The following is an 18,678-nucleotide window of genomic DNA, read 5'->3' as shown; positions in this document are numbered from 1 at the left end:
ATTGGAAACACACACACACACACATACACACTGCTCACATGAGGGATGCAGGGAGGAGGGATGGGAGAGATGAGAGAAAACATGCAAGTGGGAATTCTATCTCTTTACAAAGTATAATCTCTCACTTTAATCTCCCTCTGCCTGTAACTCTCTGAAGCCCTGCTGTTTAAATCTCTTTTTACTTTTTTTTTTTATTATTATTATTTCACTGTGTAAAATCCGGTCCAGCAGGTAGCTGCACAAATACACACATTTTTCCCAACAACAAGCCTGTTAGCATCAACACCAACCATGAGAAACATAAAGCTTCACAGTCCAGCTTCCTTAACCTGAATTAACCGTTTAGTCATCAACCAGAAACAGATCCTACCTTTGTTATCCATTTCTGCTGCCTCTTTCTCAGTCTCTTTCTCTCTCCTCTTCCTCGTCCCTCAACTCAAGGCATCCTTGTCAAATCATCCTCTCAAGTTAATACGTATTTCTACGGGTCCGTTAAGTCCCGGTCAAGCAGCCCTGTACGCGCCGCGGAGGTACCGGAGGAGGAGGAGGTGGAGGAGGTAGAGGGGGGGAGGGAGGATGTTCGGTCTGCCCGCAACCGAGGAGGAGGCTCCGCGATGTGCGCTGGTTGTCTCCCACCCTGTTGTTTCACTCTACCGTAGGTTAATGTGTTTGCAGCGAGTGTGTGTGTGTGTGAATAAGAGAGAGAGAGAGAGAGAGAGAGAGAGAGAGAGGGAGGGAGAGACTAACCTCGGATAAAGTCTTGCCTCCCGTTTTTTTCTCCTCTCTCTCTCCGCCGTTTTTTTTGTGCCAACGGTTCCCGCTGTCAGTTAGCCGACATCCAACCTACGTCAACTTCGTTACTTCAACTCCAAAGCAGCTTGTCATAACGTTATTGATACACTCCTTTTTTTTCCTTTTTTTTTCTTCCTCCTCAAGGGGCTCCGTGTCTCTCCCCGAGCGTAAAACAGCGTCAGTAGGTGCGACTAATCTCTATTTCCACCTCGGTTTTTTTTCCCTCCAGTCTTCAGGGCGCTTCAGTCTTTTTAAATAAACCAACTGTGTTTAGTAACAGCTTGACAGGTGTCGCCTCCAGCGCACGTTCAACCCTCCTCCTTCTTCTTCTTCTTCGTCTCGCGCCGAGGCTACGCGCACTGTTGTTTTTGTGCGTGTGCGTGTGTGTGTGTTTTGGGGAGGGGGGGGGGGGGTTCCCTTTACAGCGGCTCTCTGAGCTCCGTTTCAGGGGTTCAGCAGGTCGCCACGGTCCAGCAATTATCGACAACTCACCAAGCTTTAGACTGACAGGTGCGCACACACACACAGACAGAAACACACACACACACATAGACAGAAACACACACACACACACACACACACAGGGTGCTCTGGGGCCGCCTACGTGCTGCCGGTTTGGGGGCCCTTTAGATGGAAAATGAGTGGATTTCAGTCCTTGAGGGAAGGAAGCAGAAAGGTTTATCACACTTGCCAGCGATGTAGAAAAGAAGCTGGTTCTACATGTCAGACTCAGCTTGAGGTTTAATTTAAAACATATAGGCTAAAGTAACACAAATGCTGTCGCTGACATGTTATTGTGTCAACAGGACTGGGTGGGGGAGTCAAGTCACAGATGCAGTGCTTAGACTCTTTAAAGGCTGAGTGTGCTCTCAGCTAATGGCCGGGAGTCATTGCTGGTTCACTTAGTGTCTGTTAATTCAGACTTTGTGACCAATGATTTTTATCTGCCTAAGAGGCATCTTATGTTTTACGTCTTGTACCTCACTAACAGTTACCACAGCTGAGCCCTTTGGGTGCTGCAGACACAGCAATATTAAATGTAGCTTTCACTGGCAGAACACGGTTGTGGTGCCTTCGGCTGCAAAACACAGACAAACATATTTTCATGTGCACAGCTCATCAGCACACTGAGCGTCTGTAGAGGGCCAGTGTGGGCCCCCTTGGGGCTCCAGGCCCGGGCGCAGCCGCATCACCAGCACCCTCTGGCGCTCCTCCAGAGGTAACTTCCCAGGGTTTAGTCTGATTCAGTTTGAGCGACTCCCACAGTCAGACTCAGTCACAACCAGAACGAGACAGTATTATGGTGACCATACTGGATTTTTGAGGCCAATATCAATATTGATATTTGAAATTTTAGAACATCTGATAATGATATATTAACCAATATTTATTTAATGTAACATAAACATTTTGATAAGGATCCCTTGAGTTTGTTATTTAAGACTTGTGACATATATATGCACTGAGCTGGAAACTGTATGGAAATAAATTTAGTGCTCTCTCGTGAACAAACGATATCACTGTTTCTGAGCTTCTTCAAACCTATCTTTGTCATTTTTGCAGTTTTTTGCGACTTTGGCCGACATATACACATACTCTGATATCTGATGAGATAATATCGGCCGATTTATCAGTTGGGTTCTACTAGAAATTGTATACTGGAATGTGTGTCACTGATTTTTAGTTTTAATGGTTTAATGAGGGAGAATAAAATAACACAAACACCTAAACAATATAATGCAATTCAATGCAGTATTCCTGCAATAAATGCCACATTTGAAAAGTCAGTTTTTGTTAAGAGAAGACTTCATTCCTCTCTAGGGTAGCATGCTATGCTCTTCAGTGCATTGATTGTGGTGTTGTTGTATTGAATTACATTATATTATGACATTCTGGGCCCTCATACAAGAACAAATAGTGTTGCTAATTGTCTATTGTTATAATAGGGGATCATTTAAAATCAGTTAAAGTTTTTTTTTTCCATTTTGTTTTACAGTTTCCTTAATGACAAATAGCAGTCATATTCCTGCAGGAACTATTAGTGCACCAGTGGCAAATTACTGTAATTTATGGTCTAGTTATACCTCATGGTATCAGTTTAATAGCCTTGCGCAGACAACTGTCTTAAGTAAAAGTAGGTTAAAGCATGTTAGTGCTACAATCCCTTGAAATTGCTTACGTCATACAAACTCAAAGATAAATGCTACAGATGAAAGAGAAAAAAAACGGTGGTTGTGCAGTAGGACGAGAATCTTTTCATACAATATGATTTAGAGTCGTGGGTCACAACGCATTGCAATATCTAATCAATACAATGTTGATGAGATGGCTCATGATTCTGTTGTCATGTTGCACTCTGTTATATACTTGATAAGAATTGTTGCACTTCTCAAAGTATTTTCTGAGTAATGACAATCTGATTGTTGCTTCTTTCATCAAACAAAAAGTGAATATACAGTATTTTATTTCCTCTGTTTCTTCTATAATAAGCAGGGTGTCATTTGTGCTGCTGGTTGTAGGTTTGCAAGTAAAATACTGTGGTGAAATGTGCTCTCACCTGACTAGACACCACCTGCATGTTCATCTCTAAACTAGTCAAACCACAGACGGCAATACAAAGCTTTCTTCTCCTCGCTGTCCTCATCATCACCGTTCAACCTTTGCTCTGCTTCCTCTGTGATATATTTGCATGTCGGCCATCATATTCTGAAGGGGTTGTACGGTATGTCCTTGCAAATGAAAGCTACCACCAGCTCAATAATTTTCTGAGAGCGTAGCTGAAGATGATGTCAGCTTGTCATGTCAGACAAAGCCTTTATCCAATATTGCCTGTCAGAGGGTAAAGAGCTAACCTGTTGAACATCTGGGTGATGTCTGGCCTGCTGAATGTGCAAGTTTGTGACATCACAGCAGTTTTTAAATACAACTGAGGTGAATAAGACCCGCCATAGCGCTTCACTATGTGAGTAAAGGCTGATGTATGACGTAGTCACAGTATACATACTGTGGTTGTCAAGTATTGAAACCAGAAAATGAAAACTTGTTTTATTTCCCAGCAAAAAGCATCCGAATAAAGTATATTTAATATTAGGATTTACTAAATCAATACAGAATCTGAAATAATAGAATCAGACCACTCTAGTGTTTCACCCAGCCATTTGTGGCTTAGAGGAAGACTGGTCAGTATCATCATATAAATATTTAAAAAGAGCTCCTACTGGGAGACAAGCTAATAGAGATGATATCTTTATAAGCAACAGACAGATAACCAAATCAAAGATACAACAATTTACGCAGGAGACTTTCCTACAGCAAACTGGAAATATTGTGCATTTACATCCAGCTTGAGCAGAGCGCTAAGAAACCTATAGAAATATAAGGACTATTAGCAACTATTTATATACTATACTATTTATTTATATCAATTAAATTATCATTTTGTAAGCAAATATATTAACCAGATACTCTATGAAATGTAAAAAAAAATAATGACAAATAATCATAAAGCAAGCAAAGCTCAACTCTGTCTTCAAATAACTTGCTTATTCTGACCAATAGCCAAAAAACAAAGTAAGTTAATAACCAAAAGTGGAATCAGTCAATTTTTTTCTTAATTAATTAATTCACAAATCATTTTTAATGTGCTTTTGCTTAACCTTCAAGTCTTTTATAAAAAACTGAAAAACAAATTCAGCTTTTATTGGGTTTTTTTGTGTTTTTTTGCTTGTTGTCAGTCAAATGTCTAAGGCTGTCCCTGTGAAATTACTTATAATATTACAATTAATTGTTCTTTTTACTGCATATAATGACTGACTTGTGTGGTGCCAAGTCATGTGTCTCTCTCTCTCTCTCTCGTGGCCAGCGTTCCTGCTGTCACTTCTGGGTGTTTCAGTTCATACTGTGGAATTGTCGAGGAAGTACAATAAATGCAGCCAACTATTGAGTGTAGTAACTGTAGTCACAAGAGGATTTAGAGCAGAAGAACATTAAGTGAACACATCTACTCTTCAATTAGTCATTTCACCACCACATCGCCGCTTATTTGCATAAAGTTGAACTCCGCTCAACCTTCTCCTGTATCCAAGTTGTTTCGTCACTCCTCGTGTCTCGTTTGACATTAACTTGAAAATAGTCACTGCCAGCGGCTTTGTCTTACAGTTGCTGCAGGTATCGCATGGTAAAATATATATATATACATGTAGGTAATAAGTAATGTTAGGTTCTAGCATGTCACTTTTAAATTTACTTTCAAACCAGATTGCTTTAAAAAAAAATACAAACTTTGCTGTGGAGGTTTTCGTTGATTTTTTTTTGAAGAGAATCATCACCAAATCCAGCATGATGTTTGGTTTGTGAAGCACAAGCAGTGTTTCTCTCTGTTCACCACATGGTCTTAGTGCGTCAGTCACAACCCTGAGGTGAAATACGGGTCTTTTATATCAAGGTGTGAATGAGACCGCAGGAACCTTGAAAACACATTCACAACACAACTCTGTAGCTACATTCGCTGAAAGGCCAAAGAAATCCGATAAAACCCTGTAAACACATCCGCAAATAAGAACAGCAATAAAAATTAAATTCTCTTTAAAATCAAGAGACCTGATATGTGCAGTTATCACCATTTAATTATGCAATCCTAAACGACATTGCACTGTTTGTTATGTTGCACAGGGTGGGGCAGCCATTAGTTAATCCGGAGATTTTGTCATTATATGCTTAATTTATTATATGATGGTTCGTTATTAAAAGCAAGTGCATTTCTCTTGGAAATTTCTTTTTAATTTTTATAGCCTTCTTATACAGTTCATCCTGGTGAGAATCTGTATCAGTTTAGCCATATTATAATCTCGTTTAATCCCAGATAAAGGTGTCTGTATTTATTCTGTGTAGTATCTGTTGCTTTGTCCTTTTTTTTCCCCCATGAGGACACTAGCAAATTGATTGGCATTCTGAAGTGGACCAACTAAATGATGGCAAGAAATTAAATGACTGAGAGGTATAAAGGTGGTTAGGACAAGTGAAGAGGGAGAGAGATGGAGAGGAGAAGCGGGAGAGGGAGGAATACACAAACAGGTTGCACCGGGGGCCTGGGGAATAAGGGGGAGAGGGTGCAGAGCGCAGAGAGAACGAAAAATAAGATGGAGGGGCCACAGCAAGCAAAAGAGAGAAGACTGGTTTAATAAAGCTTCACATAAAGGAGATTTGAGCCGGTTTTCATCATCATTATCATTATTTCAACATAATCCCCAAACACACACACACACACACACACACACACACACACACACACACACACACACACACACACAGGTGGTTACACCCCAATTTTTCAACAGAGCCAAACAGCAGATGAGTGCTTTCATCCTCTCTTTAGTCTTTCCATCACAGCCAACTTCTTTCTCCTCTTCCTTCCTCTTCTCTCTGGCCAGGTTTTAAGCATTTAGCTCTTGTCCTTCACTGATGCATCAATCTATTTAGCTCTCCATCCCCCCTCTCTCACCCTCCACTCTCTCCCTCCTCAATTTCTCTGTCTCTCCCCCTCAGCGTGATTACTTACCTCCCAAGAAAGAAGTACACTCCATCTTGTTTTATGTTCCCAGCAAATTTAGTCCTGCGTCTCCCTTCTCCACCCTCAACTCACTTTCACTTCGTCTCTGTCTCTCTCACTCACTCCCTCACTCACTCTCTCTCCTTCCCTCCCTCCCTCTCTCTCTCTCTCTCTCTCTCTCTCTCCCCCCCCTCCCCGAGCCCTTCCTCCGTCCCCCGACACCTCACACTCTCCTCCTCCACTCCCTCCCTGTCAACTTACCCTCCCTCCTCCCTTGCCTCGCTCCGTATGTAGTTGTATAACTTATCACCCTGATCCCTTCCCCGCTCCGATAATTGGTGTGTCTCGGCAGCAGATGCTAGCACGCTTTATTTAGCTGCTCAGTATTAGCTATTCCAATTAGTCATCTAATACCAATAAGAAAAAGAAACTGTTAGCCTCCATGTATTAAGTGCCATGGGAGAAGGGAATTGTGTGTTTGTTTTTGCCTGTGCAACAACTGTGGCCACTGTTCGTGCCTCAAACACTCACACACACACACACGCACACACACACACATGCAGTGCTACACTCGACCGGGTACCAGGGTACATGTGGGTTTTAACAGATGGTGAAACACTTTCCCTCGAGTATCGACATTACTCTCTCTCTTTCTCTAATTAACTAGGTTTCAGTAACAAACCTTTGGGCTTTGTCGTCGCCATGGTTACCCAAACACTGAAACACGACTGTCTGCATTTGTATGTGTGTGTACGTGTAACTGCTGGCAAGTGTATGTGTGTACATATGTCAGTGTTCACAGCCCTGTGTGTGTGTTTGTGCACCTTCCTGTGATGTTGTGCTTGTATGTTTCTATGTATGTGAGTGAGTATGTGTGTTTGTGTGTGTGTGTGTGTGTGTGTGTCCATGTCTCTTCAACTGCGTGATTGTGCATACACATGAGTGTTTTTGTTGCTTTGATGTCTTTGTTTCCCCACAGGGCTCACAGGCTAGTTTTGTCTCAAGCACCTACACAGAGAACAGCGGTATTACATGGGATCATTGATAATGTATCACAGGTCTATTGCACCTTTATATAATATCATTTAAATAATTATATAATCCCATGAATAAAGATTACAAGTGAGATGAATTTAAAATGGAGAGATACAATAAAAATGTATTCTGCTTGTAACAGGGAAGGTAAAAACTGAGCTTGAATTTGAACTTGGCATACCTTTTCTCTGAAAGGCAAAATAGGATGAGAGTAAAATGTGGGATTATAGCTTTTGAATTGCCTGAGCAGCCAGTGATTATGAACTCAATCAAAAATGTCTTCCTAACACCTACTATAGCCAATTATAATGTAATACTGGTTTGATACATTTTTAGAGGGTGCAGTGAAGTACCAACAGAGAGGAGTATGCCTGAAGCGACCTAGGAGGTACCATGAACATGTCTAAAGGCAAAAGTGTTTACACCTGTTCTCTTGGACACACTTGAAGGCGGGCGAAATGTCTGCCATCATAGCCTCCTCCTGGTAAAACACTGCCTCTCTGATCTCTCCGAGAACTCTGTGTCTTTTCTGTGTCTATGTGAAGGAATTAAACAAATGGAAATAATGGTGTACATCTTCAGACAGTCTCTTCTCGAAGGTTTCGTGGTGTCGCGCTCAACTGTACACACACAAAGTGATGGAAGTAGTTGTGTGAAGAATGAAAAAAGAAAACTTGAGACAAAAGTTCAACCCTTGCCTCAGTTTCTCATCTCCACACATCAAGAGATGTTTGGATGCGCCTCCAGCTCTGCTAATCCTAGCATCAGTAAAACATAGTGGATTGGGGTATCAGACGTCATCAGAGGACCCAACAAGCACTTTGTTTGCATTATGTGCATACAGAAGCATCCCCCATGAGCATTTCCCTGGGGTTGTCTGTTATCAATGCTGATATTTATTTCAATGGATAAATACATTTACATTTACATTTTGTGATTTAGCACATGCTTTTATCGAAAGTGACTTACAAGCGAGGCAAGACAATAAAGCATCAGAGAACAGTGACTCAAAAGAGCCGCAGTACGAATTCTCAAGTAGCTGACCAGGTACAAGCGCAATGAGAGAGAGTGCCAAACAGAAGGTTTAATTAATTTATTTTTTAATTAAAGTAAGAAACGACTGGAAGTAGACAAGTGCCTAAGAAACGAGAAAGTAGTGCAACAATCAACAAATTGCTAAAAAGTTAAAGGGGCTCAAGTGTTGAGGTGTTCAGAGTTTTCAGGCATTTCTTGCAAGTTTGCAAGAACAACATACCCTGCAATTCCGAGGCCTTTTTTTTTTTCTTCTGCTCTAGGAGGTATATTTTTCTTATTTCTGAAGGTAGCTGTCCAAACACGCAGCAGGCAGCGTCACCTTATACTGAGACATTTTCAGCAATGAATGTGATTGCAGAAAAACAAAACCAGCAAACTAAAACTTCATTTACAGCCAGATCTTAGTGTCAGATGGTAAGAGAGGGACTTCTTCATGCACACCATTTCGCACCAGCCGTTCATCAGTTTCCATCATGGAGGGCGCAGAGATACAGATTTCTACACTGATGGCAGCATTAGTAATTCAGAAGGCAATGTAGCCATAAAACATGTTGTGTTTTGAGTAAGAGGAGACACTTCTATTTTCTTGACTGGAGGAATCTCACTATCACCGTCAGTGTGTTCTCTGGGTTTTATTGCAGTGACATTCTGGGAAATGTTGGACATCAACTGAAATAGATGTAGACAAGGCAGGTGGTGGGGAAAGCGGGTGACAAAATAAATTTCAATACTGCATCACAAGATAAGTCCTGAAATGCATTAAACATCATAAACTGATACATAACAGTAAAAGCATCTGGAGGCATATTTTTCATTTAAAGTGCACTGATGGAAAAACCTTAGTGGTGTTTTTTTTTTTTTATTACTATATATCCACCTGGTCCAGGTGGTTAAATTGTGACAACCTTTCGGTCACCCCTCTGAGCGTCAGGCAACTGCTGCCCCCATTATGTTATAGAAACCAAAAAATACACTATGTTAGCAGTGAAATTTAAAGGTGTTAAATGAAAACTCTTTTTTTTCCCTCTGATGACTTTGGGTGTCCATGTGACCCTACATGTCGACTACTCCCAGTATGTATCTGGAGCTGGCTGCACTAGCCTAGTTATAAATGTTTAATAAGTGGGGATTTACTCGTCACTAGATTCAAATGGGTTGCACCAGTTATAATGTAGAGAGTAGTTGTTACTGAATATTTACACCCAGTAAGTGTAAGTGTTGCTTAGCTGACTCAACCACTGGACAGAACTAACGTTAGCGTGCTAATAAATGAGCCGTTTAGATTGAATGAAGTAAAATTGGTAATATGGAATATGGTCAACATGTCTGACGTGACACTTGATCAAAATACTGTTTAACAATGATGTAAACTGGAAAGATTTTGACTAACAGTGTTTTTGCTGATAACATGACCAGTTTGGTTAGGTTAGTATAATCTGAAATACTACTAACTCTGAAACATATTTACAAAGGACTGGCAGTTACATTTAAAGCATTGTTTGGCTTCTTAGACATGTTGTCATGTCAAGCTTGTCTTAAAACAATACTCACATGTCCATATGTACATTAAAACAATTTTTGGCTGTTCCTCTTGTCCATAGTGGCTGTAAAGAGATCCCATCCTAATGCTGTTCCAGTGTAAGATCAACAGTCCATTTTCTGCAAAAATGCATCTCAAAGTTTAATCAAAGTTATTGTGAGGCGTCAGCAGTCGTATATAGTCAATTTAAGTAAATATCACTCATAAGATTCACTCATTTTGTTACTGTGCCTCCTCCGTTGCTCTAGAAGGAAACTCTGTTCAGGAAAACTCTAAAATGACCTTAACTGTGGAAGAAACCCACTTGATTTGAACAACTCAGACTGCTGAACCTTGATATTAACTAACCTTTGGAACGCATTTTTCATAAAATGAGAACCGTGGATTTTGTTCCCCATTTCTTATATTGGAGTCATGCTACAGTAGGAAGGGATCACTTCACAGCCAGCATTGAGAGGAGGATCAATTACAGCGGCCAGTAACTCTTTCAGTGTACATATGGACATGTCAGTATTATATTAAAATAAGAGTTGAACTGAAGGAGGACTTCAAACACAAACCTAATGATGGATTTATGAATAGCTGGTGCAACCCAATCCTGGTGTCTCAGACGGGCTCACCAGTTCACTCCACCAACCAACCACACTGTGATAACTGTGGTTTCGGTCCAGTGCTCCATGCTGGAGTCACATCATCTCTCCTTCGGGCAGATTTGTCTTTTACTTTAAAAAGCAAGTCTTTCACTATTCTGCAGTTCAAATGTACCTCATACGGCCTAGAGCGTGTTAGTCAACATGGACGAGTATTAACAAGAATGTGTGGTACCACGCTTATGTACAGCCTGCAGCCAATCAGCAGAGGATGAATGGAAGACTTAATGGAGACATTTCATTTGTATGAGCTTTTACATTAGACTGAGCTGTATTTCAGCTCATCATATGAGCGCTACAAGCTCTAAAACAACCTTTGCACAGGAAAGTCTCACACCACTGTCACATTAAATAACTTCCCTTCTTTTAATTCACGCTGTAGTGTATAGAGCTCTTTTTCCAAGTGAGAATGGACATTCACTCTGGGAGATGTTAGTGAGGCAGTTGTTCACATATACTGAGAGGTAAACTGTGTTTAAAGGCAGAAATTAAGTGGGATTTACAATTAATGAGGCAGTGGAGGATGGTGAAAACGATGAATAGAGGAGGTTTCTTAAGAGAGAAAGACAGCAGTGGGATTTAGTCTCTCTACTTCCCTCTCTAATACCAACTTGTCTGATACACTGTGTGAGTGTGTGCCCAATTGGCACAATGCCCACTGGCAAAGAGTAACTAAAATGAAGGGCGTCCCTTGTGTGTTATGACTTAACTTTGTAACTGTCCCTCGCAGAGAGATTATGTTCTTATCTGATTTTCCCAACATGGTCACAGCAACCAAAATGTAATCCATGAGCAGAGAAAGAATTGGAGAACATTATTTTTATGAGTTTGTGGTCAGGTTTGAATTTTCTAAAGGCACTGCAGATGTCCCCGGGGTAGCACTGCTGACTCCACATGTTTATGGATTCGCGGGTGAGAAAAACACTTGGATTATCGCCTATGTCAGAAGCAGATGCAGCCAGTCTTATCACCCTGCCAGCAATTTACACTCTTTAAACATGTGTAGTGTCTTCATATTCAAATAGTGAAGGTAATGATTTGGGACACACTGGCCAGCGAGGCTACTAGCTGGAAAAAGATCTCATTATGGTATATTGTTGTTTTATTTAAGATACAATCACCTCCTGCTTATCCAGGTAAAAAAGCCACAGTATGATTGACTTGTTTCATAACTGTAAGACAAATTGAAGCATAGTGTTTGCCTATTTCTTCTCACAGAGTTGTTTATTTTCCTTTGTACTGCGGCCTCAGCATGAGTTTACTCATTAGCTTTGCAGGCAGTGAAACTACTTGTTCATATTGTGCGGTGCTTCTCAGCCCTCATTGACGGGACACAGAGCCTGCTGGTTCTCATTCTATCCATATAATCAGGGGCTGAGTTACACCTGCAATGCCAGGTGAATGCAATTAACTCGCTGGTTGGCAAAACCAGCAGTATCATGAGCCCTGAGGACTTGGACTGAGAGCTACTCTTGTTGAGAAATGCTGGCACCAATGACAAATTATGCTCTGAAGGACAAATGCATAGACTTTTATTTTACCCAAGAAAATAAATGTAAACAAAACAATACCAAAAGTTATTTTAGCACATTTAACCCATTAGATTTAAAACCCCATTAAATCTGAGGAGATCAAAGCACACACACACACACACATACACACACACACACACACACACACACAAACATAGTGAGAAGGAAGAAATGCTCTGAACTCAGCTGTTAGTAAGTACAATGTTGGGGCATCATAATGTTCTTTTTGACAGTGTGGTGAAAGGTTAAGGCCATGCAGAGCCCGATTTCTGTCCACAGAAGAAAGGAATATATGGTTCTACAAAGATATGATGTAGAGAGACATCTTAAAGGGGACATATCATGGTTTTTATGATTTTCTGTTATTTCTATACTGTTATGATGTCTGATGCCTATGTTTAACATTGTCAAAGGTCCAAAACTTGAGGTGAACATATGTCAGAATCCTCCCTGCAAGTTAAAAGCCCAGGCTTCAGTCTAATCTGGACGCTTCGTTTGCAATAATGTTACCTCTGCTTCCTCCTTGTTATGACATCAGATTGTTCATGCATACGGCCATCCGTTCCGTAGCCTTTGTTGTTAAGGTTGTTCCATGTGTTGTTCATGTTGTCCACTCACATATTTTGAATTGGATTTGGGCTCAAACATGTACAGATGTATTTGAGAAGTTTCCATTTGAAGTAAAGAATGAGAAAAATAAGCTAAATCCTGCTATTACTGATTGTTTACGTAGCCTGTGGGCTCATCAGAAGGGGGGCCTCAAAGAGACAGGAGCTGAAACGGCCTGTTTCAGACAGAGGCTGAACTGAGGAGCTGCATAAAGAGCCAGTATATAATAGCTTAATAAGGAGTTTTTTTGAACTGTAAATCATGCAAAGATACTCCAGCAGAGCCCCAGAATATAAATATAGACTTGGAAATGTGCACTATGTGACCCCTTTAAAATGTCAACCAACAGTACAAAACCCAAAGATATTAAATTCTCAATACTGAAGAAGATTTGTGAAGCAAATCTTCACATCTGAGTTGCTGGAGCCTGGGAATATTTTCCATTTTTGCTTGATTAAACAACTTTAAACTTTAACTGATTATTCAAATTGTGGCCATTGATTTGATTAATGGACTTTTGTTTTCAGCTCTGTTGTAGTTGTGATGTTTCCAGGCATGTTTTTTCATAGTTCTTTCTTCTTTCTTGTCTCTCTTTCAGCCAACAACTCTTTACTTGGAGGAGGTGGAGGTAAGTCACAACCTGTCTGATCCATTGGTTGTCTGTGATCGTCTGCCTGCCAAGATACTTGTAGGCCTCGGCTGTTATTAATAGTACAGCTTTGTGGTGCAAATAATGCTCTCTGGACACAAAATAATTTAAAATGTCGGTCTTCTTTTAATCAGATGATGCAGTGCAATATACTAGCTGAGGAGTGTGTGTTTTATGTCCTGTGTGTGGTGCGTCTGTCTGTGTTTTTCTTTGTATTTGGTATCAGGTAGTGCTTTGTTGTGGCAGGTGTTCAAGGTGCGTTTGCATGCAGTGCAGTGTGTGTCTGTCTGCCCGTGTGTCTGTTTTTTTGTGTGTGTGCGTGCAGGTGTGAAGTCGATAGCTGATAATTTATGGGTGTGGAGTGCTGTGGATATAAACAGTCATTTTTCAGCGTATTGTTGACTCAGTGCTTTGCTGCATGCGCGTGATGTTGGACGTCCATGGTTAATCGATACTTGTAATAAATCTGTACTACTAATGCGGCTGCCGCATTAACTAAAACATGTACACACACTCCACTCTGTGCGTGTGTGTGTTTGTTAATGCTTGCAAATTTGGGCGCTGGTGCGTTTGCCTGTGGCTTTTTCTTCATTTGGGCAAACAGCTTTAGCCTTTCAGACCATCTCAGTTGCACTGCCATTTTTAACCTTCCAATTTGTATGTGTGTTTTTTTGCTTTCCAGTCTCCATGGTGACATATCTAGTGGCACACCTATGTTCTTATGCACTGTATGTGTGCATGTGCATTTGTACGGCATATCCATTCATAGCAGTGCATTTGTACAGCATATCCAATCATAGCAGTGCATTTGCCTGCTTCGAAAAGTGCATTAGCTCTCCTGAAGTGCTCTGTTGAAGCCATAAGTCCTCATATACGCACACGTAAACACACCACCCTTACTGATATATACCAGCTGAGCCTCAAACCATAAAAATGAACCGCACGCTCTTGTGTCCCGTGGCTTCACACACATATGCACATACATGCAGCCCAGCACCTCGAGATCCACAGCGTCGTTTGATGTTGTCCTGAAGTCTCAAGTCTCTGATGGCTCTACAGAGACAGATGGTTTCTAGAGGGGCCATGAGTGTGTGTGTGTGTATGCATCAGTCCGTATGTGTGTATGAATGTTCATGTTTTTCACTCTGGTTTAGGTATTTCAACATTTAAATGGTTTTAAATTTAACCACAACATCTGTTTTAATTTTAAAAAATTCCCCCGACTGGCTTGAGGAGACCACATATCATCCACAATCTGCATCTGTCTTTTTATCTGCTTCTGTGTCACCCACTGCCAATTTCTCTCTTGCTCAGTTGATTTCTCTCTTCCCTTCCTTATTGTATTTATTTCTCTCTCTCTCTGTCTCTCTTTCCAGCTCTGTCCTTGGGGGTTTGCTAAGGCAGATAGAGCCTACAGTAGGTGTTAATTAGAGAGCGAGGTAAGCGTAGAGACAGAGGGAAGAACGGAACAAACAAGAGAGATGGGAGGGAGATGATGGTTAGAGCGAGAAGACAAGAAAGACGAGCAATGAAGGTCCAATAGTGTTTGGGAGGCAGTCACCGGGGATTGACAGATGCATGAGCAGAGCTGAATGGGGGAAAAAACACAAAACTCATTTGGTATACATCTCCATTCGCTGAGATCACAGTCTGCACTGAGTAACCAAGCATTCATTCATTCAGCTTTAGTGAGTTGTTCTTTTTTTCATCAGAGGTGAGGCAACAAAAGGTCTTTACAGTGCTTTACTACTCAGTCTCAAGGGTACCTGGGTAAATGTCATTCAGTTAGATCAAACGCACACCTGCCGACATTGTTTTTGCACTTCAATCTAGAGGAGTGCTGAGCTCAGGCAGCGCATCACCAACAAACTCAAGGGCAGGAAATTAACCTTTTTTATGTCCACTGCCTGCAGTTGCTCATTTATTTCAGAGCTTATCTGCTATTTCAACGTTTCACTGGTTTGATTGATTTTCCAAATAGAAAAAGAAAGCCCAGATGATGATGAGTTACCATGATGTATGTATACATATATATATATATATATATATAAATTATGTGTGTTTGTATTGAATGAATGCCATTAAAATTACTAGAGACAGGACTGACACTTTTGAAGTTTGTATTTGGTTCTTCTTCTAGGTCACCATATGTCAGTATGTACCTTTGGGAAGTGTGCTGCATTGAAGTGTTTTTCCACAGGTTTGTGGTCTGCACAGAAATGCCATCAACCCTCAGTAAAACATAAGCAGTCTATAGGGATGAGAGGCTGAACATATATACCACATTTCCACATTACCACAGTAAATACAGACGTGGCCGAAAATATTGGTATCCTTCCACCTTTTTTTTAAAAAACGAAATTTTCTCTGTATTAAGTCGATACTGACAGAAGTATATGGTATCCATCATTCTTTATTTCACATTGAATACAACTTAAACTTTGCTTCTGATTTACAACTTTTCATATTATTTAAGACAATAAAACAAATTAAAATGGCATGGCCAAAAATATTGGTACCTTTAACTTAATATTTTGTTGCACAGTCTTTGGAGGCAATAACTGCAATCAAGCGCTTTCTGTAACTCTGAATAAGGTTTCTACACTTCTCCACTGGTAGTTTGACCCACTCTTCTTGAGCAAACTGCTCCAGTTCTCTCATTTTCGATGGGTGCCGTCTCCCAACTGCAAGTTTCAGCTCTTTCCACAGATGTTCAATTCAGATCAAGATTCATAGCAGGCCACTTCAGAATGGTGTTTTCTTCTGAACCACTCTTGGGTGCTTTTTGATGTATGTTTAGGGTGATTATCCTGCTGGAAGACCCATGACCTGCGACTTAGACACGGCTTTCTAACACTGGGCTGTATGTTTCACTCCAAAATGCCTTGATAGTCCTCTGATTTCATTGAGCTCTGCACAGATTCAGAGGCAGCACAACAGCCGTAAAACATCACTGAGTGTCCTCCATGTTTCATGGTAGGTGTGGTGCTCTTTTCTTTGAAGGCTTCATTTTTTCTTCCGTAAATATAGGGTTAGTGTGATTTACCAAAAAGCTCTAATTTTGTTTCATCTTCCAAAGCACATTCTCCCAGAAGGACTGTGACTTGTCAACATGCATTTTGGCAAAGTCCAGTTTGGCTTTTTTGTATCCCTCTTAGAAGTGGGGTCTTCCTGGGTCTTCTATGGATGGTGCAACTTGAAACTTTATAACCTTGAACTTGAAGATCAGCTTTGATCTTTATTGAAGTTTTCCTTGGTTCTTTCTTGACCCTTCAAGCAATCTTTCTGTTCAATCTTGGGCCAATTTTCCTCTTGCGACCACGTCCAGAGATGTTGGCTACAGTTCCTTAAACTTCTTAATAATATTGGCAGCAGTGGTCACAGGAACATTAAGCTCTTTGGAGATGGTCTTGTAACCTTTAGGTTGACCATGCTTGGCCTATTACCTTTTTTCTAATGTCATCAGACCACTCTCTAGTTTTCCTTCTGTTTTCCATGTTCAATGTGATGCACACAGTGGCATTTTCTCCCTTTAAACTGGCTTCATGAGTGATTATAAGATTGAAAACACCTGTGATATGAATTAAAACACAATAGTCTGCTCAGCGTTGTTTCCAGCCACGGCAGGCAGCTGTTTTAGCACAGAAACTCGAAAAACTCACCGTACGCTACATGTCCAGCAACAAAGAACAGACAGATGAAGATATAGCTAGTTGGTGGACGTAGTGTCTAGTGACTTTAGTGTTTAGCAGCTAAAGAACCAGACATTTCCCTTAGGATTAGCTAGTAAGAGAGTGAGTATCAGACTAAGGTTCATCAAACATGAATCCAAATGAATGTTAAAATGTTAATCCATGTGTGCTAAGCACCATATGAACTTAAAAGGTGATAATATAATATGTCAGTGTTTGCTGCTTGTTTTCGCTGCACTAAACTGGCCGAACATTGTACGTTTTAAGTAAACAGACATTCTTTCCACTTTGTCGTCCAGTTGAGTTATAAAAAACAGATCAGTTTAACGTCATACTGTAATCATTCACATGAGCTAGCCTGCCTCACACATACACACCTATTGTACTTGCGTTTGAATGGATTTTAGCCTCTTATGTAAACATGTTATGAAGGGATGGGAAGATTCACTGATTCGCATCGGTGCACCAGCATAAATGTTCATGATGCAATTGCCCTGATTAAAAAAATGTGCACTGGATACAATTTGTGATGAACTCACGATGCATCATTTATGACATCTTTGCATTGGTTAATTCTGATTTATTTACATATAATTATTAGTAGAGGCCCCATGCTTTTATTATTTAGAAATTTGACCAATGATTTGTGACCAACAATTTGATATTTAGATTGATTCCTCCTCTCTAAACTGTTTCTCAAGCATGCTACAGCTGTGGTGCGCTGCCAAAACGTTCCGTGTGGAATTCACACTCTTCACACTTAACTGTTGTTATTAAACTATTTTGACAGTAATTGTTTGGGTCACAGAGCATATGCACGTAAACTGGAGACAGGGAACACTGTACTACAAAGAACTTTTATGAAAAGGCCTGTTTATGAACAGTCCAAGTGTTTTTTGTTTTTTTAGAGGTCAGAGAGAAAAAGCATAAATGAGATACTTACTGAGTTGCAGTACTAGAGAAACAAATATGTAAAGTAAAAATGGCACTTTTTTAGTTCATTTATGATTTGCTGTATCCTTAATAAATAAAATCAAACTCTCTGTATCATATTGAATTGCATAATATCTTTTTTTTTACATTGTGTCAAATCACATTGTGTTGAATCAAATTGTGTCAAATCACACTGCATTGCAATAGAGGTGAATCATATTGTGCCACATTGGTAGTTGCTTCATAAGTATCTGTAAAGTAATCGGATCATTTGCATTGCATTGAGATGCATATTGCATTGGCCTCAGTGATGGAGATGCACATCCCTAATGTCAAGGCTACCTATAAAAGGATAGGTTGAGATTTTTGTCTTTGTATCTTATCTTCTGTTTTAATCCAATACTCACATGTCGCGCTTGTATGCACACTGATGTACACTGAAAGAGTTATTGGTTGCTGTAATCGATACTGGCTGTGAAGAAATCCCCTCCTACAACGTCCATACTATAAATGAGGGAGACATAATCGACAGTCCTTGTTCTGTGCTGCTAATGTTTAGCCAAATCAAATGAGTGTCTTCCAAAGTTACAGTCTCTTTAGTACAAAATTGTCTCTTTCTGTTTTCTTCAGACAGTGTTTCCATGCTGAGCTTTGATGGAGTGA

At 40.4% G+C, this 18,678-nt stretch overlaps 2 protein-coding genes across 9 annotated transcripts in view; one reads left to right on the top strand and one right to left on the bottom strand.

Annotated features, from left to right (window-relative positions):
- The window catches only part of flrt1b (fibronectin leucine rich transmembrane protein 1b), a 33,741-nt gene extending 27,280 nt beyond the window's left edge, over positions 1 to 6,461 (bottom strand). For 2 of the 3 annotated variants that reach the window (XM_067599479.1, XM_067599480.1), the window contains exon 1: positions 371 to 1,345. The gene's annotated coding sequence lies outside the window, so the exon portion shown is untranslated. Of the gene's footprint in view, positions 1 to 370; positions 1,346 to 6,349 lie in introns of those variants that run through there. The other variant, XM_067599481.1, reaches the window with a different exon arrangement.
- The window catches only part of macrod1 (mono-ADP ribosylhydrolase 1), a 127,989-nt gene that overhangs the window by 55,178 nt on the left and 54,133 nt on the right, over positions 1 to 18,678 (top strand). For 4 of the 6 annotated variants that reach the window (XM_067599492.1, XM_067599488.1, XM_067599487.1 and 1 more), the window contains exon 4: positions 13,340 to 13,369. The exons of the other annotated variants lie outside the window; for them this stretch is intronic. In XM_067599492.1, the coding sequence (XP_067455593.1) occupies positions 13,340 to 13,369 (30 nt within the window). The remainder of the gene's footprint in view (positions 1 to 13,339; positions 13,370 to 18,678) is intronic. 6 annotated transcript variants of the gene reach the window in all.

The sequence above is a fragment of the Thunnus thynnus genome, chromosome 9 (genome assembly GCF_963924715.1).
Source record: "Thunnus thynnus chromosome 9, fThuThy2.1, whole genome shotgun sequence".
NCBI classification, from domain to species: Eukaryota; Metazoa; Chordata; class Actinopteri; order Scombriformes; family Scombridae; genus Thunnus; species Thunnus thynnus.
Note: the sequence above shows the minus strand (reverse complement) of the source record. Positions and strands in the feature narration are given on the sequence as shown.